Source organism: Tenrec ecaudatus, chromosome 15 (assembly GCF_050624435.1).
Source record: "Tenrec ecaudatus isolate mTenEca1 chromosome 15, mTenEca1.hap1, whole genome shotgun sequence".
Taxonomy (NCBI): domain Eukaryota; kingdom Metazoa; phylum Chordata; class Mammalia; order Afrosoricida; family Tenrecidae; genus Tenrec; species Tenrec ecaudatus.
This window is the reverse complement of record NC_134544.1, coordinates 3407305-3432365: the sequence shown is the minus strand read 5'-3', so window position 1 is coordinate 3432365 and position 25061 is coordinate 3407305. Positions and strand designations below refer to the sequence as shown.

Sequence of the window (25061 nt, the reverse complement as noted above, 5' to 3'; positions counted from 1 at the left end):
CGGGGAGGGGGGTGCAGGGTCGACCCCGGACAGCCAGGGGACCTAGGCAGGGAGGGACCACGGCCCCCATCACCTGCCTTGGCCCCTGATTTCCCCCAGGAACCAGGCAGGAGAGTCTGTGTCATTTCTTTGGTTTTTACACTCCGCAGAGGCGGCTGTTGCCCTCAGACCCTGTCCTAGAATGTGTGTTGGCCACATCGGTAGTTGGGGCTCCAGCTGTGGTTGGACCCTCACACAGAGCCCCACCTGCACTCGGAGACCCCACCTGCAGTCAGAGCCCTCAGCTGAGTGACTGGGAGGTTGACCAAGGGTGCTGCTCTCGGCCTCTCAGAGACCTGGGGAGACCAGCGAAGGAAGACTCCTTGTTGAAACCCCCTGTTATGAAGCGAGAGCAGGGCTCAGATGAGGCCTGAGCAGGCCCGCAGGTCACTGTGGAGTCAGCCATGTACTGGGAAGTCGAGTGCCTGGGCTTTCCTCTGAGGTGTCTCTGGGCAGGTTTGAGCCCACAACCTTCTGGCTTGTAGGGACCATGTTGGCCACTTGCCCCACCGGGATCCTGAGCTCCCCGACCCCGCCACACCGTCTCAGACATGACATCGGGTGTTGGGGGTCGGGGCGGGGGGATTGGAGACTGCTTGAGTTCCTCACCTGGACTCAGACTTCTTCTGCCTTTTTAACCGGGAGCTTAGTCTCTGGCTCTGCTTAACAATGCAGATGACTGGCGGTTGAGATCCACTCCTGTGCTGAATCCCCTTCCCCTGTGCCCCAGGCACCCCGGGCCTGCAGGCGCCTGCAGCCCTCCCTGGCGCGCTCAATAATGCAGCAGGATTTTGCTCCACCAAAGTGTCACCTGTCTAGGTGAGTGGTGCCCGCGTCTATCTGAAGTGACAGTCATCTTTGAGTCCTGGCTGTTTAAGTGACTTCTCTTTTATCATGCGTATGGGGAAGGTAGCATTTTCGACAAGCTTGTTTCCTCGCCCCACTGCCACTCCCTGCGTACCCCCCACCACCCCCGCAGCTGCCACTCCCTGCTCAACTAGAGTCCCTGAGCTGACAAAGGTCCTCTCTCCAAAGGGAATGTGCCTGGATGCCGTGGGGACTCTGGGTGGCTAGTGTTGGTGCTGGTGCTCAGGCTGAGGCTGAGCTTGGGGGTGGTGGTAGTGGTGCTCACGAGACAGACTGAGACTGATGCAGGCAGGTGGAGGCTGGTGCTGGTGGGAATCCTTGTGTTGTTGGTGGTCGTGGTGCTAATAGAGGCTGAGGCTGAGGCTGAAGCAGTGCATGGTGCTGGAGCTGGAGCTGGTGCAGTGGCTGAGGTTAATGCAGGAGTAGGGGCTGGGGTTGGGGCTGAGGCTGGGGCTGGGGTGGTGCTGGCATGGGGAGGCAGTGACTCTGCCCATGGAGACGTCACTGGGAGTGGTCAGCTGGCTCCTGGTGGAAGAATAACCTCTGCCAGCTGGAGGTGTGGCACGATGCCACATCAACCCTGGCCTATCTTGGCCCTTTGTGTCAGTTGTGGGAGCAGGCTGAATACCTCCACTCCTCACCCAGGCGTGGGGATGGACAGGACATTTCAATGGAATCTTCTTCACAGAACAAGGGCTGAGAGGTTTCTGGGGCGGGGTCGCCACCCCAGCTGACCTTTGGCGATGGGCTGCCCAGAGGCAATGTGCTGATCAGCTGGGCGAGGAAGACAGGGCGTGCCTGTGATTACGACCCTGGCACAACCGCCCGCACGCCAGCCGGGTGGGTGCTTGGCCTTCCCCTCCTAATAAGGTGCTCCCTGGACCCTTGGCTGGGATGGAGCTGGAGAGTGAGGCTGGGGACTTTGTGTTTCTCTGTCAGGGCCGACTGCTAGGTTACCCTCCCTGGGCAAAGTCGCAGTGGTGGGCTTACCCTGTCTCTGAGGACCCTGAGGCTGAAATGCATGGTGTGTGTGTGTGTGTGTGTGTGTGTGTGTGTGTGTGTGTGTGTGTGTGAGGGGGCTTCTCTTCTCTCCCTCATGATGAGAAAGAAACCCCTTGCAGATTAGCCTACTCTAGCCCCCACCCCATGTGCCTACTTCAGGCACCCATGCCCAGAACACTGATTGCACTTGCTGTTACTTTTCTAAACCATTAAATCAGACTCCCAGTCCCACTCTGTCTCCTTCTGTAGCTCGTTGGGCCGGTAACTGGATCATCAGAGGTTCAAACCCACAAGTTGCTGTGTGGGAGCAGGCCCAGGGGATCCGCATCGAAGCAGACATGGGAAGCCCAGGAAACAGTCTGACCTGCCCCGTTGGGCTTTGTAAGGGCTCAGGATTGGCTCTGTGGTAGTGGGAGTGTCCCATCGTCCAGCACGAAGGGGCTGTGGTCCAGCTGGGGCCCAAACACCTGTTCCAGTGCAGCTCTGTGGCTGCAGAGTCTGGCTTCACACTTTGGCATTTTCCCCTGCTCACATCCAGACTGCCTCACTTCCCACCCGGGTACATTGAATAAGGACAGTGCGTGTCAGTCAGCCAGTCTGCCCTGGGACGTGCGGAGCTCCGTGCGAGCCCCTGTTACCAAAGCTGGGTGCCTGGTGAATGCTGAGCACCTCCTATCCAAAGAGGACGCCTCCCACTTTCCCTCGGGCTGTTCTGTCCTCCTGTCCGAGCCGAGAGGGGCACGTGCTGGCACGGGGTGTGCACGGCACTCGCGGGCCCAGGGCAGGCGTCTGCTGGATTGTGAAGGCTGAAGCTTAAGCTGGGCTGAAGGGGACAGACACATTCCGGGCCAGCCTTTCTCCTGTGGCTGCCTCGGCACTCCCACAAAGGGCCCCCACTTTTGTTACGCCACCAGGGGACAATGACGAGGAGGGAGATGTGCATCTGGGAACAGTCACTGCTTCGCTCGGAGGAAGCAGGCTGGCTTTGGAAGGCACCTTCCTTCTGTGCATAATTGGGGTGCGATGAAGACGCGGGTTCAGGGGAGGGGGGAGACACATCTAATTGCTCAGAGCCGGTGTTGTTCAGACTCGAGGGAATCCGGGACTGCACTACATGGAGCCATTAAAAAACAAGTCCAGCTGCCTCTTCTCGTGGTGCTTGAAATGACTGTTGAGTGGAGCAAACCTTGTTTTCTTTGAAGAAACGGAGGTCTCTCTCTTTTTTTAATGGGCCGTGGATTGTGAAATATAATTTTTATCCAATTTGCTAAAGATAGGATGCTTGTGCCTCATCGTCTAATTACAGTTTAAGATGGAAACAGCATTCCCTTTTTTACCCCCCAGATCCGGATGTAAACCATCAGGACACACGCGGTGGGCGGGCGTCGTATCAACCGCTGCTGGGGACCATGGCACTGACTTAGGTACCTACATGGCTGGCACCGACTTCCTCATTGTCAGGCACCGCGGCCACAGAAGGTGTTTTTATGACAAAAAACATTCACGAGATTTGACTTCCACAGTGTCTAACCGAAAGATGCACTTCCTCCATCCACATTCATGGACCATGGGGTCCCTTTATGCTCCAGACCCTGTTCATGCACACTCTCGCACACACACAGCTGTGTGCATGGGCGTCCTTATTCCGTGCTCTGTGCCCATGCTGGTTCACATGGCGACTGCACACACGCCCATGTGCGCACAAACACCGATGCACACTGAGGCTGAAGGACTATTCTCTGCTCTCTGACTGTTCCCATGTTCACGTGGTCACACATGTCTGCACATAAGCACACGCACACTGTTGCTAAAGGCTTACTCTCTGTTCTGTAGCCGTTTGTTCAGATGTTGAGTGCGCACACGTATGCGCACCTGCACATGTACGCATGAGCACACGCACACTGAGGTTCAAGGTTATTCTCTGCCCTGTGGTCATGTTTGTTCAGAGAGCGCATGCGCATGCATGCACATACACTCTTGCTCACGCACTCACACCGAGGCTGCGGTGTTGCTGTCTATGCTGGTGGCTGCGTGTGTGCATGTTCAGATGGGGCGCACACTCACACACACGTGTACATGCACACTAAGGCTGTGTCTGCTCACCGGAGCGGGTCCCCGCCGGCAGCAGGACCCCTGCCGCGTGCTCAGGGACACAGCCCGCGTCAGGTGTTGGAACTCCAGAGAAGTGAACCAGAGAGAGGAAAGCTGTTTTGACAGAAAAAGCAACAGCAGAAACGGCAGCTTAGAATCTCCGCCTTATTCAATGGAGGGAATGCCGCTCTTACTGTCAGTGATTGTGGAAGCAGAATTGCTCCCTGTAGTTCCCAGCTTCCTGCTTGCTCACCAGTCAGAGAGCCAAGGAGGGGGTGCTGGGGGTGTTGCAAGGAGGGGCTGACCCCACTGCGGGAATTGGCCCCCGTGACTTCCTGTCTGCAATTCTGGTGCACTAACCCCCAAACCTTCTCGACTGAAAAACCAAGTGTGTGAGCACCCCAAGGAGCCAGCCGCCCTCCCTGCCGAGTCATGAGAAGGAACGGTGTCCTCAGATGCAACCATCGCTCTCCGTCCCATCGTCGTCCTTCAAGAACCATGACCGCCCCTGGAGAGACGATCGCAAACAGTGACTGCTTGTACTGGTACACTTTCAGGAGCCCCCTCCCCCCAGCCTGCCACCATTTCCTCTCTCTTTTCTCAGTCTAGGTTAAAAAAATTAATTCATTGAAAAAAATGTTAAATGTGCTTAAGAAAACCCTAAGGAGAATTCAGCGGTGATAGGGAAAATAGAATTGAAGATTGGGATAAGAGAATTAAACTATCACGTGGCTGTCGAACCCAGCGTCCAGCGTGAGGACTCGGGGGGTTTAAAGAAGGCAAGGGTGATGTGTGGGCCCGTGTGGAGGTTCAGGTTCCGGGTCTGCTGTGGCCGCTTGAGCTCACAGTGCCACACACGGTTGAGGTATGGCACGTGCTAGCCACCCTCGGTGCCACGTGGATGCCGACTGACAGCAACCTTACAGGCAGGGTAGAACTAACTGCCCTTGGTGTCTGAGACTTAACTCTTGACAGGAGTCGACAGCCTCCTCTTTTGCCCTAGGAGTGGCGGGTGGTTTCGAACTGCTGACCTTGCACTTGGCAGTAACTGTCCTCTGCTCGCTCACCAAGGGCTGCCTGGGAGCTAGCACACACCTTGATCTCCACCCCGCCTGCCCGTGAATGGAAGTGAGCTGCCGGAGTGAAGACCTGAGGCTGATTTTTGTACCTCTCTCTCTCAAGTGCGAGAACAGCCTCCTCGCGTCCCCACGTCTAGGAATCTTGACGGGAGCAGAGGGCCTTACCTTGAACCCAAAGAGCAACGTGGGTTTGAACCGCCAACGTTTCCGGGTGCAGCTGAGCCCTGAACTACTGAGGGTCCCTCTGAAGCGTCTCCGAAGTTCCCTGTCCACTGTGCTTGGTTTCAAGGTGACTGGGTCACAGACACCAGCTCGCTGGGGGACATTCTGATGAGTGGGGGGAGGGGGGGCGACAGTGTGTGCGTGCAGGCCCAGCTGTTCAGAGACCACCTCCTGCCCAGTGCCTCTCCTCAGCTCTACATGGTGTCCGGTGGGGGAATCCCTCTGTCTGAGGACAGTCCTTTCCATCCTCAGGCGGTCAGAGTGCTGGGCGCTGAGGGACCGGCTGTCAGAAGAGGCAGGGTGAGAAGGTGGGGCTTCGCAGGCGTGGTGCTGGTCTTGAGGGCAGAGACAGGGCTGAATCTACACCCAGCTCCCTTTGTCATTAGCGTAGACAGTAGTTGTCACTGTCACTGCCCACCCTGACCCGTGGTGGCCTGTGTGCCGCAGAATGAACCTGCAGGTCACTGGATGCTTTCAGGCACTTGGCCCATCTTGGCAGGCTTTCTGCTGGTGTGATAACGTGCATGTCACCAGCCCCGCTGTCCTCACTTCCGGACAAGACAGTCCCCCCCCCCCCCCCCCCCGTCAGTGTGTCAGACTGGGGCACGCGGGTTGTGATGACATCACCACAAGGAGGGCCCCCACCGCCTGTGCGTCCAGACAGACAGATGAGCAGGACAGGCCTGCATATCCCAGCTGCAGATCACCCTCTTGCTCTGGTCACAAAAGAAAGATCTGTTTTCCCTTCATCTGCTTGGCTGACCCTCTGCGCTTCTCGCTAGTTTAGCCGCCCTTTGGGGTTTTCAGGATACCTCAGAATGCCGTTCCCCCTTCTCGCTTTTCGGAACCCCTCTGAAGTCAAAGAGAACTGTTGCTGGTCTTTTTAATGGTGGTCTGAGCTTCAGCGTGTACTACCCTGTTGGTTAACTTGCATTTGAAACCATCCTGCCTCACGGGTGGGGGGAGGGTGGCATCTTGGGGTGGTAACTCTCTTTTCTTGGGGCAATGGGGAAAGAAGAGGCTCTCTGGATCACAGAGATGTCTACAGGCCCTGCTGGTGCAGTGGCTGGGTGCTCAGCTGCAAACCACAGGGTCAGGCTCTGGAGCTACCTGTGGGAGAAGGCTGGGAACCTGCTGCTTAGAGACGGCAGCTCTGGTCACCCTGAGCCAGCTCCACTCGGTTCTGTAGGGACCCTTTGGTGGTGGTGGGTGGGTGGGGGCGTTTGACTCAATGGCAGCAGAGTTTGTGTGTGTGTGTGGTTGTTACCTATGGACTCCTAATTAAATTTAGAGGTGGGTGAAACCAGTCGTTTTCTGTACTGACGCTACAATTCTTAAAGGTGATGCCTGGAGGGTTTTAAGTAACGATATTTTTCTGTTAGAAATCAGACTAGTAAAAACGAGTTCACTAACTATTGGTATCAAGCAGCTAAAATTTGTCAGTCACCACACATACGTGCACACATTTATGTGTGTATATATATGTACGCAAACCTATATATGTCTCTCACATTCACTTCCATCCAGACGATTCTGACTCATATAAAAACCTATGCAAATCTGTAACCATGCACATCTATATGCACACACACATACATATGTATGTACAGAGTCAGCTTATATGCATACATCAGTGTATGTATCCGCACATGTATGCATACATGCACACAGACATGCACACACTAACACATGCATATGCATGCTCCCCTGCACACATGTGCACACACTGTACACACGTTTTTGCCCGCACATGCTCACACACTCACATGTAGACACGCACATGTGTGCATCCACATGTGTATATATACAGGTGCGTACATGTGCATGTGTGCACACATTGATGTATGTGCACACACGTAGGCACGTGCGCCTGGCTCACTTGCTCGGGCACTCATGTTTCTTCCGACTAGGAAAGGGGTTCTCTGTGTTTGTGTCTGCTGCCTCTGTACTCATCTCTTGCCACTTCCCGGCTGTCAGCAAAGCCACCTGCTGTCCTTTCACTAAGGCGAGCGATCGGTTATAAATTTGGACGAGCAGGGCTGAAACTATACATTTCTCACTCAGGTGTGGGAGTCCTGTGTGTGGAGTACATGTATTTGCACATAATGGCCATCTGCTGGGCGATATCACGTTCACCAGGTTGCTGTAGAAAAACAGGTAATCTGGTATGATTGTGTAGTTTACCAGGTGGCAATACAATAGCAGCGTTTGGTATTTACTGTAAGCCAATAGCCAAGCAGGGAGTTAAGACCTGCACTTGGCTGTTGCTCTTCCATCTCCGCCTTCCTTCAGCCCACCCAGCCCTCAGCTCTGCCTGCTAACGAAGCCCAGAGCGCCTGGGTGAACAAAGTCTCAGACTGGCTTCTGTCACTTCTCCCACCTCCTCCCCCACCGGGTGGTTCCATGCACCCGCCTGGTTCTGACCCCTCTGCGCCCACCCTCTGCTCTCCTCCGCATCCACTGACGGGCCCTCAGGCCATCAGAGGAAGGCTCAGGAGGCAGGGGAGGCACACGAAAGAGATGGGGAACCTGAGGGGAACCCTGGCCGTGGTGAGCTGAGCCAGCTTGTCTACCCAGCAGTGGGGACACCCCTCAGGTCTGGGCCCTCTTCCCCCAGAACTTGTGTATTTGTTGACTGGGCCAGCCCAGCCGGCACAGGTCATTTCCTGATGCAGTCTCGAGAGGAGGGGCGTAGGCCCCCATGCTGACCTTCCGGGTCCCCCTGCTATGGATATTCTACCTACCCCAAGTCCTTAACTTCCTGGTCTGATGGTGCCGTTGGAGAAACTGAGGCTTTTTCTGGTAAGCCACTGAGCTAAGGTCCCCCATCGTTGGTCACCAGGATCCTAGTCCTCACGTTAGAGGTGGGAAGCCCCACAGCAGTGTCCTGTAGCCACTCTGGGCAGGGAGTGCCAACCAGTTAATCTCTGTTTCCAGGTGCAGGCTGTGGGGGATCAGGGCCTTGTGTGCCCCACCCTGTGCCCACAGGGCAGGCCACTGGGTAGATAAAATCCCCATGGCCGATGTGGCCCAGGAGCTGGTCCCCCTGGCTCCCTGGTGTGGCAGAACTGCAGGGTCAGAGGGTACGTCCTTTGCCAACCTCTGAAGCCACCGGCTGCTTTTCTTCCTTGCCCACTGGCAAGTCTACTCTCGGGGTGGAGGTGGTGTGCAGATTCGCAATCACCTCTCTTACTCTTGGAAAGTTGAATCCCACCATCTCTGCACCTCTGGCTTGATGCTTTCCTACATCCCCATCATGGGCATACCCTCTGTTTGTACCCTCCCGGCCTTCATCCAGCCCAACCCGATGTCTTTCTCCTAGGCTTAAAAGGAAGCTCTGTTTCACATAGGTTAATGGAGTTCTCTTGTACATGAGGAAGACTTAAGTGTGTTCTACACATTTCTGTGTGTCCCAGAAGCTCTGATGGCATAGTGGGTTATGCATGAGGCTGCTAAACTCAAGGTCGGCAGTTCAAAATCACCAGCCGCTCTGAAGGACAAGATGAGCTTTCTACTCCCCTAGAGAGTTACAGGTTCAGACACTCACAGGGGCAGTTCTCCCTGACCTATAGGGTTGCTGAGTTGGAATTGACTGGATGGTGGTGAGTCTTTGAGTTTGTACGTGTGCTGGCTATCGGATGTCAGCAAGCCTAAGCTGAGATTCCGTTTGAGGGTGCTGTGTGAGTCAGAGGAGGTGCTGTGTGAGTCAGCGGAGGTGCTGTGTGAGTCTAGAAGGGGGTTCTGTGGGCCTCAGGGGCTAAAATAGCATGCACACCACACACTGGCTGCTTTTTAAAAATAGAAATCTTTTTGTTAAATCATTTTATTGGGGACTTTTACAGCTCTTATTACAATCCATACATCAATTGTATCAAGCACATTTGTGCATATTGTGTTAGTCTGGGTAGACTAGAAAAACAGATCCATAGGCACACCTATGTGTATTAGGAAGAGGTTTATATGCAATTTTCCATTAAGAAAACATCCCAACCCAGTCCAGTCCAAGGCCATAAGTCAGATATTAGCCCATATGTCCGATACGACTCTATAAAGTCCTCTTCAGACTCATGAAACACATGCAATGAGGCCAAATGCAGGATGATCACAAGTCAGTGGGTAGAAAGTCTATGGGTCCAGTGGTGTTGTAAGCATCTCAGTGCTGGCAGGGGTCTCTCTATGGCTTCTCTATCTTCAGAGATCTGGTTGCATCCATGTGGCTTGTCTGGCCAGTTCAGGGAACTAGGGTGATTCCATGTGTCTTGTCAGCTGCAATGTCTCCCAGCGTGGCCGAGAGAGTGTGTATCCCACCTCCAAGGAGGAAGTACCAGATGTCCCAGAATTCTCAGGAGAAAGCCATGCCCACACAGAGGCCTCATTGGCTGTGATCTGATTGACAAGCTAGACTCCACCTCTACACTCTTAATTCTCAAATTGACAAATGATTATATATCTACCACACATATGTTGCCATCATCATTTTCAAAACATTTCCTTTCTTCTTGAGTCCTTGGTATCAGATCCTCTTTTTCCCTCCCTCCTCCACCCTCCTACCCTCATGAACATTTGGTAAATTATAACTTATTATTATTTTCATAGCTTATACTGACCACTGTCTCCCTTTACCCACATTTCTGTTGTTCGTCTCCCTCAGGATGAGGGGTGAGGGGGTTAAAATAAACTGGGTGTCTAATGAAACCAGACCCTTATTGTCCCACCCACTAGAGACCCAGAGTCCCCTTTTAGAGTGTTGGGGGGCTACGGCCTCTCTGGAGGCTCTGGGATCCTTCATTGGGTGGACCCAGGCCTTGGCTTTCAGATGCATCTCCCATGGGTCCTTCCTGGGTCTGGCTTCTCTCCTTTTGTCCCCTGTCTGTCCTTGGAGTGCATTAGTGCCGCCCTCTCCAGGGTGCTGAGTTATCTGATAACATCCCCCAAATCCCTCTTTGCACATGGTCCTTCACGGGTGAGCACTTGGCACATGTCTTCCCGGGAGACCCAGTGCGTGCAGACGGGATCTGTGCAGAGGTGGGGCTGGGTGGGCCTTTGAAAGGCCTGCATCTGGAGTTGCTGGAAGCCAAGTCCCGCCCGTCCCAGCCCTTCCAGGGAAACCCGGGCCTAGCTTTGTGGGGAAGGTTTGCTTCCAGGGTGTCCAGTACTATGTGACCATGGCCCTGATGTCTTGCTCAGCATCTGTGGTCGCCATTGCTGTCACTTCTGGGCCAGGGCCAGGCCCATCCTCTAGGGTTCTGAGACAGATCCAGCAGGGCCAGGGTGAGGCACTCCCACTCAGGCACCATCCTTGATGGCTCCCAAAGCTAACTTGGGTGTCATGCTGGGGTCCTTCCTGCCCATACCCTGTGTGTCAGCTAAAGGCCAGGGCCCTCCTCTTGCCATGTCATGTGGGGACATGCCTCAGCGTGAGGGTCAGCACTGACCAGAAATGACTGGAAGGCCCCTGGAAAGCAGGGAAGATTAGCTCTGTGAGAGTGAGTCTATGCAGGAGGCTGATGCCACAGCCTGGGTCCATGGTGGGGAGAAGGGAGAGTTACCCTCAGGTCCCAGTTCCCAGGTGCCTGGTGGGTTGGGGGCCACAAACCCTCCTGCTGTCCTCGGGTGCCAATGTCCCTGGCAAGTACAAGTTCAGAAGGTGTGGCCAGTTGCTCTTGTCCATCCTAACTCTTGGTGGACTGGCGTGCACAGGGTTATACGGCCAGGGACCTTTGGGAAGTCGGACTTTCTTCTGAGGGGCCAGTGGGTGGACGTACCCTGCCAACCCTTCAGCTAGGGCTTGAGCGCTTAACTGCTTGCACATCAAGAGTCTCTCTTTAGAAAGACATTTAATGGATTTATATAAAACAAAAGGGTGTCAGCTAAGAGACTATTGTGGTCAGATGAGCAGCTTGTATGAAGTGACAGGATCGAAGAAGCCCGCAGGTGGGTGAGCAAAGTGTGACTGTCCAATGGTCAAGGACAGACAGGGCCACAGCCTGCTCCTGGGAAGGAGTTGGTGGTGGTGTGGGGGTTTGGGGGTGCTGTGTCAGAGTGGGGAGGCCAGTTGCACCTAGAGATCAGGACCAGCTTGTCCAGGGTGACTTCAGCCTCCATCCCTGTGAGGCTGAGGTAGATGTGGGCATGAGGAGAAAGGAAGGGATGAGCAAATAGAGGGGGGCCCATGGGTGCAGCAGCCCCAATCCAGGGAGGCGTGTCCAGCCTATCCCCTTTCCTGACTCTCACTCCATTGCCTGTTGTTTTTTTAGTAGACCCGTGTGTCGTTTTGTTTGTGGTGAATGTACAGGCAAAAAGCATGTGTCTGACCAATCGTCGTGTGCACTGCTCAGGAACACTGAGTTCACTCTGCTGTTCAGCCATCACCCTGACCCATCCCCAAATTTCTCCACCTTGCCTCTAGAAGTTCTAGGCCCCACCCCTACCCATGCTGGCACTGGACTTCATACATTAGGGCAGTTTAGGTCCTTGTAAGCAACTTCAGGGGGAGATCTGGTGGCATAGCTGTTACACTTTGGACTGCGATCCGATCCTTCAGGTCAGCAGTTCAAAATCACCAGGCACCCTGCAGGAGAAAGACAGGGCTCTCTAGTCCCTTAAAGAGTTTCCGTCTCGGAAATGCACAGGGGCAACTCTACCCTGTCCTGCAGGGTCCCTGTGAGTTGGCATCTACTGGATGACAGTGAGTTTGCCTTTGTTTTCTGGAATCAACTGCAGAGAGTTTGTATACACAGCCCAGTTCTTCCTCATTTTGCTGTGATTCACTTTATCACGCGTCATGGATCCTGTGCTTTTTATACATGCTAGGCTGGACAGCCCTGTGTCTACTGAATCTGGGGGCCAGTTTTCTGGCAGCTGGGCCCACTGCTTGTCTCTGTGAACCACTTCGGTCTTTCTCACCACATTGCCAATGTTTTCATTCTGCTACTGCACATTATATGGGCCACCAAGACAAACTCTACCCAACCCATCCAACCAACCAACACAACACAACACAACACAACTCCATCTAACCCAATAACATAACCAACACAACACAACTCAAAACAATGCAACACAGTAAACCCAAACAACACCAACCCACACAACACAAAATAATACAACCCAACCAACCCAACACAAACTAACACACACAAAACCAACCCAACCCACCCAACACAACACAACCCAAAACAGCACAACCCAGTCAACCCAACACAACCCAACCAACCCAACACAACCATAACATAACCAGCAGAACCGACACAATCCAATCCAACCTAACACAACCAACCCAACACAAATCAACACTACTTAACCCAATCCAACACAACATAACCCAATTCAACCAACCCAACAAACACAATACAACATAATCTATCCAAATAACCCAACACAACCCAACCCAACACAACGCCACCTAATCCAACAAAACAACCAACACAACCCAAACCAAACCAACACAACACAACCAACCCACCCCAACCCATACAACACAAAATAACACAACCCAACACATCCAACTCAATGCAACCCAGTCCAATCAACCCAACACAAACTGACACAACACAACCAATCCAACTCCATCCATCCCAACCCAACTCACCCAAAACAACACAACCTAGCTAACCTAACACAACCCAACCAAATACAACCAACACAGCCTGGCCCAATCTAACCCAACACAAATCAACACAACACACCTAATCCAAGCCAGTGCAACCAACCCAACCAACACAACCAAGGCAACACAACCAAATCAGCCCACACTCAACTGCCATCAAGTCAATTCTGACTGTTGGTGACCTGATGGACCATGTGCACCAGGACAGTTTCTACCAAACTCTGCTGCCCTGAGCACACCCAGTGTTTACCTTCTCCATCTGCCCTCCCTGTCCTCTCCACCTCCAGCCATCACCCATCTTCCCCCAGCCTTTATAATTTCCTCTTTCCTCCTCTTTATTGTTAACCTTTCCCTGCCCCCAGGTTGGGCTGTTCTGTGGTCTGTTGGTGGCTGGTCCATGCTCAGGGAATAACATGTGTTGAGAACATATACTCTAGAAATGTGTTTGTTGAACTGAAAACATCGGGGAGGACTTTGAAGGCAGTCATTTACCACAAGGAGCTCTCCTGGCACAGTAGTTAAGCCTTCAGCTTCTAACAGCAAGGTTGGTGGGTCAGAGCCACCAGCTTCTCTGCATTAAAAAAAAGTAAGGCAGTCTGCCTCCCTAAACTTCACAGCGTCCAGAACCCCGTGGAGCAGCACTGCCCTGCCCTGTAAGGTTGCTGAGTCAAAATTGAATTGCAGGTGCACAAGGATAACAAGCTATTTATCAAGAGCCAGACCCCTCAGCATTGCATAGCTATGCGATTGTTAGATTGAAGATAAAACCAAATGAAAGTACGCTATTAACATTCTTCTTAAAGAACCTCTTGGCTATCCTGTGCCTTAAGTACAGCCAGGGAACCCAAGCCAGCCCCCGTGTGTGGGAGAATCCTGTCAGAGAAGGAAGAGTCAAATAGTTGGAGCCGTGGTGGTGTAGTAGTTAAGCACTGGGCTGTGATCCACATGGACGGCAGTTCAAGACCACCAGTGGCTCTTTGGGAGAAAGACCAGGCTTTCTACTCCGGTACATAATTTCAGTATCGGGAACCCCCAGGGCTCTCTGTGAGTCAGCACTGACTTGATGACAGTGAGAGGAAGAGGTGAGACAGTCAAACCTTGTAGGTCAAAAGAGGAAAACAAGAAATATGAAAAACCAACGTCCGCTGGCCCCCGCTCCCAGGAGTCAGGGTACAGTTCTCTCTTGCTTCCTTCCATGCGCACCCTTTCCCATGTCACTCAAAGGTGGTTTTAAGCATGTGCCTCCTGTCCTCGCCACTGGGTGCTGCAGACTTGAATCTGACTCACAGCAACCTCACATGGTGGGGCAGAACTGCCCCATCGGAACTTGCAGCTTGTGATCCGTGCGTGAGCAGCGCACTGGGTCTGTCCCTGCAGCCCGTCGGGGTGGGTTTGAACTGCCAACCTTTTGATGAACCATTGAGTGCTTAACCGCTGCACTACCAGGGACCCTGCCATCCTCCTGGGATAAACTCCAACCCACCTTCATCCAGGCAGTGCAGTAGTTTACATGTTAGGCCGCCAGCCACAAGGCTGGCAGTTTGAAACCACGAGGGGCTCTGCTGGGGAAAGACGGGGCTCTCTACTCCTCGGAAACACACCGGAGCAGTTCTACCCGGTCCTGTAGGGCCACTGGGGGTCAGAATGGACTTGATGGCTGTGAGTTTATTTGTTTGGAGTTTAAAAGAGTTACAGTCTCAGAGACTCACAGGGGCAGTCCTACCCTGTCTTACAGGGTTGCTATGAGTCGGAATTGACTTGACCGATATGACAGGGAGGGTTCTTTGGGGAGTTTTCCAGAAGTAAAGCCATTGGCCAAAGGGTGTTAGCCTCAAGGTGTTAACCCCTCCTTGTATTGTGTCCTCTGAAATGCCTTCCTGGGTAATGCGGCAGGTTCTGAGCGGGAGCTCCAGATGCTTGCTATAGAATGGGGCTTGTTAGTCACCCTTCCTCTCTCACTTAGCACAAAGTTGCTAGTGAGACGAGGGGCAGCGGCTTGGAAGGGCTCAGGGACCTGAGTTCCAATCCTGCTGCAATTCCATGTGGGCGGTGTAACTGGGAGATGCCATCCTCCCTGAGACGTGTTTTCTCACCTGCACCACCAGGCATCTCAGTGACCCATCCTGGGTCCTATACGGGTCATATGGAGCTGAATGGGGCAGTGGCTGGACTGGGAGCACAACCAGGGAATAGGGTCTCCAGGAGGGCCCTTCCTTGTCAGGAAACCCCAGCTCCCTAGCGCTGCTTGGAGGAGTCCTGGGTACTTGCATGGAAACTTTCTCCTGTGTGTGCTTCTGAGCCTGGTGTCTGTTTTCATAAGAGCCTCTCAGAATGGACTAGGGTTAAGGCCCACCTTACTCTGCTGTGATGTCACGACATTGTCCACATTAACTGATCACAGGGGGAGGTGGGCGTGGGTGGCCAAGTGTGTGGGGACCTGATGCCACATCAGGGGGCTGCCGATCCTTCTGTTTGTCTCTTTAGTCTCTCCTCATCTTCATGTCCCTCACCCCCACCCCACTATAATAGGAGAGGGTCCAAAAGTTGGTGGTCATTTCCATGATCTCTTAATACCACTGTCTCTTAGAACGGTTTGAAGTCCCCTTGATGGGCTCTTGGTACACAGGGCTTTACTGGTCCCTGTGGCCTCCTCTCAGTCTGCCAGCTCTGGGCAGCAGCGCAGGTCTTCTGGGTGGGCGAGTGCCCAGAGAGGATGATTCATGGGGCTTCCTGAACAGTGGGCAGGGCTACTCCACCCATGTGGCCTCATAGGTCAATGCCATCTCTTACCTTGAGTCTGTGGGGTGGCCACTGCACCCCAGTGTTCCCCACAAGTGAGACACCTCCAGCCCCACCCCATCTTGGCCCCATGTCAATGAGATTAGGACTGATCCATGGTTGTTGGGCCTTGGAGATGTTGGAGTGGTACTCAGTTAGGCCTCCGGGTGTAGACCCAGGATCAGGGAGGGATGGCAGTCTGGCTTTGGTCTAAAGAGGAGCAGCTCACTGATCAGGGGCCACTTGGGGGGGACAGGGGGCCCTCTCCAGGCAGGCACACAAGAGTTCCTATGTCTTGCAGAGGCATGGTTAGGTCTCTATTCCCTCCTCCCCCCCACAGACCTGCTGACTTGGGGGAGTGCCTGCCACGAGGCACCCAAACTGTTCCAAGGACCCAGGCTTCCCCTTCCTAGAGCCCCAGCCCAGCATTGTCACCTGCACCCAAGGTGGCCTCAGGGCCGAGGGTCCAGCGTCCACTCTTAGCCTGGAGTGCTGGAGGGGCTGCCCCAGAAAGGTTGACGAGGTATCTTGAGGGTACAGCTAACGTTGCTAAAGTGCTGCCTCGTGCCCCACTGACCACTGCTCCCCATGCCACGTGGGCTCTGTCCCACTTTCCGCTGAGAGGAAGGCAGGGTGTGTCTTGGGGGTCCCTGTCGCTGTAGGTATGGGCTGTCCACACTGCAATGACAGAGAGCACCCCATTACACTCAGCAGCTGTGGTCTCACTGTGTGAATGCCTGTGAGACCAGGTGGGCACACATATGCTCCTGGAGGTGTGCACACATGTGGGCATGCATCTGTCTTTTGTGTGTGTGAATACATGCACATGCACAAGTGTGAACCGCTGCACCTATGCGCATGTGCATCTATGTCTGTGTGAGCTCACCCGTGTGAGTGCTTATGTGTATATTGTGTAAGTGTGAGCCTATGCATGTGCCCCTGTGTGCACGTGAGGCTGTTTGCATATATGAGCATGCACGTGTGCATAGCATGCATGGGCACACATGCCCATGCACACACATGTGGGCACACATGCCCATGTAACGTGTGAGCTTGTGTCCATGTGTAAACACCAGGTTGCACACGTGCAGGTGAATGAGCACCTCCTGAGCATGACTTACACCTGTAGCTTCAAGCACCAGCCAGAGTTCTCTTCCACCTCCTGCTCCGAGTGCGGCAGGGCAAGGCTTCCCATTGGTCCTAGAAGGTGTTTTTTGCCCTCCTCTTAACCCGTTGTCACCAAGTACCCTAGGGCCCAGCTGCGACAGCGAGATCATGGCTGATTAGAGTTGTTGAGACACCTCCATCTTGGAACCACGTGTCCAGAAACCAGGAGCAGTACACGCAGTGCCGTTCCGAGGCGTGCCCAGTGGCCCCCGGGGGTTAGCAAGGCTGTGTGTCAGGGCTCTGCTGGCTTGTGATGATAAATGCTTTATTTTTGGAAGCCATAAGATACTGTCTGTGCAAAACCTGTCCTCAAAGCTGACAAGTCGGTCTTGATGGAGGGGAGGTCCGGATGCTAGCTGCAGAGCTCAGGAGGGCTTCCCCGGGCTGAGGGGGTGGGGGGCGGGTCCGGAGCAGAGCTCCCTGGTGGGCAGGGGTCCTCGCGGGGCGGGGTTTGGGCGCTGACCTATGGGTGGTAGTTTCTTCCCCGGAGAGCTCATCCGGTCAGGCAGGCATGTCTCTGTAGAGCAGGCTGGGCGTCACATCCACTGGCTTGGGGCTTGCGGGGAGGCTGTGCTGAACAGCATCTCTTCACCGAGACCCGGTGACGGCCAGGGTGGCTCTGACTGTTCCTTGTCGTTCTCTTCCAGCTTATGTCCCCGAGGAAGAGCTGAAAGCGGCCGAGGTCGACGCAGACCCCGCGGAGGAGGGCGTCCCCTTGGACGCGCAGGAGAGCGAGTATGGGTGCACTGAAGACCCTGAGATCAAAGAGGCGCACAGCTACCAGGACTCACCCGTCAGCACGGCCACCAACCAGGAAGCCGGCTACGGGTCGCCCTTCAGCGAGAGCAGCGACCAGCTGGCCCACTTCAAGCTGTCCTCCTCCCACGAGGAGAAGGACGACGCCCCAGGGGCGGACAGTGTCTCCTACCCGCAGGACAGCTTGGCCCAAATCAAAGCTGTGTATGCCAACTTGTTCTCTGAGTCGTGCTGGTCCAGCCTAGCACTGGACCTGAAGAAGTCCAGCCTGACCACCACCAGCAGCAGCAGCGATGCTGGCCGGAAGGAGAGCGCCACGCCCACGGCCACGCCCCCCACCGCCACCAGCACCGCCGGCACCAACACGCATGCCCCCGGCACCAGCACCAGCACCAGCACCAGCGCCAGCCATGGTGGGGGGGGCGGCGGCGGCGGTGGCGGGGGCACCAATAACAGCAGCAGCAGCAGCAGCTCCGGGTATGACTGGCACCAGGCAGCCCTGGCCAAGACCCTGCAGCAGACTTCCTCCTACGGCCTGCTGCCGGAGCCCAGCCTCTTCAGCACCGTGCAGCTGTACCGGCAGAACAACAAGCTCTACGGCTCCGTGTTCACCGGCGCCAGCAAGTTCCGCTGCAAGGACTGCAGCGCCGCCTACGACACGCTGGTGGAGCTGACAGTGCACATGAACGAGACTGGCCACTATCGCGACGACAACAGGGACAAGGACGCCGAGAAGACCAAGCGCTGGTCCAAGCCCAGGAAGCGCTCCCTGATGGAGATGGAGGGCAAGGAGGACGCCCAGAAGGTGCTCAAGTGCATGTACTGTGGCCACTCGTTCGAGTCCTTGCAGGACCTCAGCGTCCACATGATCAAAACCAAGCATTACCAGAAAGTGCCTCTGAAGGAGCCGGTGCCTGCCATCACCAAGCTGGTCCCTTCCACCAAGAAGCGCGCCCTCCAGGACTTGGCCTCGCCCTGCTCGCCGGAGCCCGCGGGCGTGCCTGCCGACGTGGCTGTGCTGGGTGAGCCCGGCAAGGACCAGAAGACCGCCAACCCCTACGTGACGCCCAACAACCGCTACGGCTACCAGAACGGGGCCAGCTACACCTGGCAGTTCGAGGCCCGCAAGGCGCAGATCCTCAAGTGCATGGAGTGTGGCAGCTCCCACGACACCCTGCAGCAGCTCACGGCACACATGATGGTCACCGGCCACTTCCTGAAGGTGACCACGTCTGCTTCCAAGAAGGGCAAGCAGCTGGTGCTGGACCCCGTGGTGGAGGAGAAGATCCAGTCCATCCCGCTACCGCCCACCACGCACACCCGCCTGCCTGCCGCTGCCACCACCACCGCCACTGCTGGTGGCTCCAAGAAGCAGCCGGACTCACCAGCAGGTGCCGCCTCGCCCGAGGAGAAGAAGGAGGCTGACAAGGAGCAGGTGCCTACTCTGACCCCCGTAGCCTCAGAGGCCGACCGGAGGGTAAAGGAGGAGGTGGAGGGCGGCACCGAGAAACCGGAGCCCACCACGCTCTACCAGTACCTGCGCGAGGAGGACCTGGCTGACAGCCCCAAGGGCGGTGTGGACATCCTCAAGTCGCTGGAGAACACGGTCAGCACGGCCATCAGCAAGGCCCAGAATGGCGCGCCCTCCTGGGGCGGCTACCCCAGTATCCACGCCGCCTATCAGCTGCCCGGCTCCGTGAAGGCCCTGCCGCCCGCTGTGCAGACCGTGCCCATGCAACCCACCTATGCCAGCGGCGCCAAGTCCCTACCGGCCGAGCACAGTGCCCTTCTGCACTCCCCCGGGGGCAGCCTGACTCCCCCGCCCCACCGGAGCAACGTGTCGGCCATGGAGGAGCTGGTGGAGAAGGTCACGGGCAAGATCAGCATCAAGAAGGAGGACAGGCCCGCCCATGAGAGGGACAAGGTCCCCCCAGCCAAGGCCGCATCCCCGGTGGTCAAAGAGGACAAAGATCTCCCCAAGGGCGAAGAGGCCGGCGGCAAGCAGCTGCCCAAGAAGAGCCTGGACACGGAGGCGGGGAAGGTCGCCAAGGAGGAGCCGGGCGACCCGCACACCCCTAACGGCACGGAGCCCCACCGGGCCAAAGTCACCAACGGCTGCAGCGGCCTGGGCGTCATCACGGATCACTCGCCTGAGCCACCCTTCATCAACCCACTGAGTGCCCTGCAGTCCATCATGAACGCCCACCTGGGCAAGGTGTCCAAACCGGTCAGCCCCTCGCTGGACCCCCTGGCCATGCTGTACAAGATCAGCAATAGCATGCTGGACAGGCCTGCACCCCCCGGTGCCCCCGGCAAGCAGGCCGACGCCATCGATCGCTACTACTACGAGAGCAGTGACCAGCCTATTGACCTCACCAAGTCCAAGAGCAAGCCCCTGGGGGTGGGCGCGGCCGACGCGGTCTCGTCGCCCCTGCGAGAGAGTGCCCTGATGGACATCTCTGACATGGTAAAGAACCTCACGGGCCGCCTGACGCCCAAGTCCTCCACGCCCTCCACCGTGTCCGAGAAGTCCGATGCCGATGGCAGCAGCTTCGAGGAGGCCCTGGATGAGCTGTCGCCGGTCCACAAGCGGAAGGGGCGGCAGTCCACCTGGAACCCTCAGCACCTGCTCATCCTGCAGGCCCAGTTTGCCTCCAGCCTGCGGGAGACGCCCGAGGGCAAGTACATCATGTCAGACCTGGGCCCCCAGGAGCGTGTGCACATTTCCAAGTTCACCGGCCTGTCCATGACCACCATCAGCCACTGGCTGGCCAACGTCAAGTACCAGCTGCGCCGGACAGGGGGGACCAAGTTCCTGAAGAACCTCGACACGGGGCATCCTGTGTTCTTTTGCAATGATTGTGCCTCTCAGTTCAGGACTGCCTGCACGTACATCAGCCACCTGGAGACGCACCTGGGCTTCAGCCTGAAGGACCTGTCCAAGCTGCCGCTCAGCCAGATCCAGGAGCAGCCGAGCATCCCCAAGGTCCTGGGCGGCAAGGCCCTGGGCCCTCTGGGGGCCGGGGATGAGGACCTGGGTTCCACCTTCCAATGCAAGCTGTGCAACCGGACCTTTGCCAGCAAGCACGCAGTCAAACTGCACCTCAGTAAGACCCACGGCAAGTCCCCTGAGGACCACCTGATCTACGTCACGGAGCTGGAGAAGCAATAGCGCCAGCTCGGCCCTTGCACTAACACTGCTGTCTACTGCACTAGGCCTGGCCTGAGCCTCTGAAATCAGACTCCTCCAAGGTTGCTGAGCTGCCTCCCGGACCTTGGGTTTCTTACACGCCTTTTGTAGCTCTATTTATACGCACTCGGTCTGCGCCCCTGCATGGTGGTTTTTCTTTCTTTTCCCCCCATGAAGCAGAGTCGGACCTCTGCTTTCCACGTCCGTTCTCTTTTGTAGGAAAGAGCGGGACCCGCACTTCAGAGACGTTCCGGTAAGCCAGAAGTTGAGATGCAAATAACAGCGACGAAGAGACGTCGGCGAATGACTGGAGCTGCCATGACGGAGGGCCGCGGCACCCAGTTCGGGTCCAGTTTAACCCCTGTGAGGACTCTATCGTATATCTGTGCCTTTCACTTGAAGGAAAAAAAATAAATAGGTAAATAAATAGCAAGTAAATAGAAGGAGGTTTAAAGGCATCTCATTCAGATCAAAAGCTGTGTCAGACACAAAACTTATTTAATGAATAAAAACATAGGAGCAGAGCTTTTTATATGCAGGACTGGTTTGTGAGGAAGCTTGCTGAGAGATAGGACTCGTGGGGCTACCCCCCACCCCACAAGTTTCAATCAAACATCAACCACAAACACCCCACTCGCCACCATGCCGAAACCCTTGGATGCTGGAAAATGCCAGCATGGGCAAACACGAAACAAAAACAACAGCAGCAAAACCCCACAAAACAAAACAAAACAAAAAACTGAAAAAAAGAAAAAAGTATGCAAGCTATTATTTAAAAATGTGTACAAATGCTATCTCTCTTTTTTTTTCCTGTAAAATACTGCAGTTTATAGTCATTTCCCAATGTAAGCTTGGGCACAGCCAGCCTTTCTATCGCGTGTTGCGGCATTGGCTCACGGGAAACAACTGGGCAGGGGCCTTCTTCCCTTGTACATTGCCAGCATCGGCTTAAGAAAAAAATAAATACAACCAGAAACAAACAAAAAACAAACAAAAACAAAAACCCACAAAAAAACGACTCTGTGTGACCGATCGTACTATTTTAATCTCTTCCACGTTCTTTGTACCTTCTGGCTGTTTGCTTTCTCTCAACTTTTTATATTGTCATTTTATATTCGATTTCTGTGTATATAATGTAAAACCACGATTTTTGGAATAAAATTTAGTTCCTGCGGCTTGATTTAAACAGAGAAACTTTACCGGCACCTGCATCTCTCTGGGTGCATGTACTTTAAAAAACAAAACAAAACAAAAAAACTATCGGACAGAAATAAATAAATAAATGAAAGAGGGGTAAAAAAGCAGCAAAGCAAGCAATGCACTATTAATTATACATTTTGATGTCCTGTCATTAATATTGTACAGTACATTTTGGTTCACGCAACGAAGCCCACTGTTTTCTCAAATGTAAAATAAACCCACACGCAGTTCTTGGTTTACGCACCTGTCCTGTCGTCATTCCCTCGCGAGGGATCCCGCGCCGCTCCATGATCGCAGGAGCAGGCCAGCAGAGGTGCAGAGGGCCATGTTCAGAACGGCGATCGAGATGCCTGCTTCCCTGGGCACCCCCGTTTGGGGGGAATCTAAAATGATAACTAGGATGATCCTTATGTGCTTCAGGGGGCAGGCCATGAGCTGGGGCAGGGTGAAGACCCCTGGGCCCTTGGCCTGGCAGTCCTGGCTGCCCCTTGCATGCTGTGCTTGGGAAGACGTCCAGTTTGGGGATAAGAACACGGGTCTGGGTCTGCTCTGTGTGCTTGGTACTCCTTCTCGGTTGCAAGTGGACATGGCCTGACTGACCTCCCAGGGCCTGCTGTCGCCTGCATGCAGGGACAGGGACAGGGACAGGGAGGCGAGGCCAGTGGCTCCTGGAAGTAGTGGATGGTGGCAGCAGGAAAGCTGTTTGTTCTGCCTCTTGCTTAAAGGTTCGCACTGCATATCCCGAGAGAGGCTGGAAGCCACACTGATGCGTCTGCTTTTCTCATGGTGTCTCAGCCGCCTGCCACAGCCAAGATGGGGCTGTGTCTTCTTTCCCTGTGGTAGCCCATGATCTGCCCGTCTCGGCCACTGTCACCGCACGGCCAGTCCTCAGTCCTTTAAAGTGCCAGGCACTGGGGAGGCTTAATAAAACGTCTGACTTGTTGGTGAATAACAGTGTCCTTCACAGTCTCAACCATTTAGTTCTCAGTGCAATTACTAGATGATTTTGGACTTTGGGCTCAAGGGGTGAGAGACAAAGAACTGAGACCAGCAGCAACATTTGGGGTCTGGGTGTTAACGTCAAAGTTAAGCTGATCATCCCACTGCCCCACAAAGTACCATCTGTCCTGGCCACTCTTTGGCAGAGGGTTTTTAGGAGGTGTGGGTAAGGTGGTGGAGTGGCCAGAGCTCCACCCAGGTAAGGCATGCCATGTGTGCTCAGTCCTGGGTAGCTATGAAATGAGTACCCTAGAAGCTGCTGCCACCTGAGTTCCGATCCCTTGGGGGTGGGATGGGGTGGATTGACACAGTGTGGGTTCCCTTTCATGTTTCTTTGAATCCAGCAGCCACATGGCCATATAACAATGGTTGAAGATTAGGGCATCTACTAATAACAGGAATATTTGTATGCTGTCAAATGCCATCGCGTTGACTCTGACTCATAGCGACCCTAGGGATAACAACACAGCAAACCACTGCTCGGCCCTTTACCATCTTTATGAGTCCGGCGGAGGGTGAGCCCACTGAAACAGCCTCTGTGGCAGTCTATCATGGAAGGTTCTCCTCGTTTCCAAACGGGGGTGGGGGGGGTACCCTTCTCCAGGGACTGGTTCCTCCTGATCACATGTCCGAAGAACGTAAGATGAAGTCTTGCCATCCTCATTTCCACGGAGCATCCTGGTTGTGCATCTTCCAACATGGATTTGGTCAAGGTGTGGCAGTCCACGGCACTTCCCTTGGGTTCCTGTGGTACGCACACTGGGAACTCCAGGCTTCTCAGTCTCGTGCGTCGGCTCTATTATTCCCACCTTCAGAGTGAGGAGGAATGGAGGCACGGCCGGGTTAAGAAACCTGCCCACACCCACACACAAGATAAGTTGACTGAATCTGAACTGCACTCTGGTCAAGGGACCCCAGAGGAGAATGAGGCCTTCTGAGACCTCACGAGGGGGTGCATTTCTGGATCCCTGCCCGCAGGCGAGGCCAGGGGGTGTTCTTTGGCAGGTGTAGCAGGAGCCAAAGGTTGGCAGAAGCAGACCTGTAGAGCAGACCAGTGTTCCTGAGGGCTCTCCGACTCTGCCCGAATCCCATTGCCAAAAAAGGTCTAGGTTTTGTTGGATCTGAAAAATGAATGGAAATGAGGAGAGTGTAGCAATACAGTTGCAACCAGGAATAGCCAGTGCCAGGAATATAGGCAAGCGCCATTGTACCTAAGCCCGCTTTAAGTCAAATTTGCAAATAGCCTTTGCCATGAAAATGATTGCCTTAGTTCCTCGTGTATCTCTCTGTGCATAAACAAACACATTAAAGAAACACCGTGTGCACAAAAACATCTTTAGCATAATATAAAGTAATGGTCACAGTTTTGATGTGAACTGCCAGGTCGTGCCCATTTGTTGTTACAAACCATTGTATTCACCCCAAATTTTAATCTAATGGGCTTTATTGTGTGCCATTCAGGCTTGGGCATAGTAGATGCTTATAACCTGGGGGATTCATGTAAACCCAGCAGTCCACATTGGTATCAGTCCACACAGGTAGCTGCTCTTGCTGGCTGTCACTCACAGCGACCCGAAGTAGAACACTGCCCGCTCCGTCGCCAGCCTCACAGCCCCTGCCATGTTTGAGCCCATTGTTGGAGTCACTGTGTCTACCCATCTTGCTAGGCTAGGAGCCTTCCTCTTTTTCCATGACCCTCTACTTTACCAAGCAAGATGCCCTTCTCCAGGCGCCGGGCCCCTCCTGGTAACCCACCCAAAGCGTGTGAGAAGAAGTCTCTCCGTCTTCCTTTCTAAGGAACCGTCTGGCTGTACTTCACCCAAGACGAATGGGTTTGTTTGCTCTTCTGCACATCCATTGCTTCCTCTCCACAACCCATCGTTCAAACACACGCATTCTTCAAGCTCCATAACTCACGGACTGGCTTTTGTCCATGTCTGGGAGGTGATGAGAATTGGGCAGGTGTCCTCAGTCCTCAAGGTGCTAGCTATTTGCTTTTAAAAAATTATTTTATTGGGGACTATTAAAGCTCTTACCATGATCCATCCATCCATCCATCCAT

General features: G+C 54.5%; 1 protein-coding gene across 2 annotated transcripts in view; it reads left to right on the top strand.

Moving 5' to 3' along the window:
• TSHZ1 (teashirt zinc finger homeobox 1) overlaps nucleotides 1-22229 on the top strand; it is a 91087-nt gene extending 68858 nt beyond the window's left edge. For both annotated transcript variants that reach the window (XM_075532658.1, XM_075532657.1), the window contains one exon: nucleotides 17502-22229. In XM_075532658.1, the coding sequence (XP_075388773.1) occupies nucleotides 17502-20782 (3281 nt within the window). In that variant the 3' untranslated portion in view covers nucleotides 20783-22229. The remainder of the gene's footprint in view (nucleotides 1-17501) is intronic.
• Nucleotides 22230-25061: the final 2832 nt, after the last annotated feature.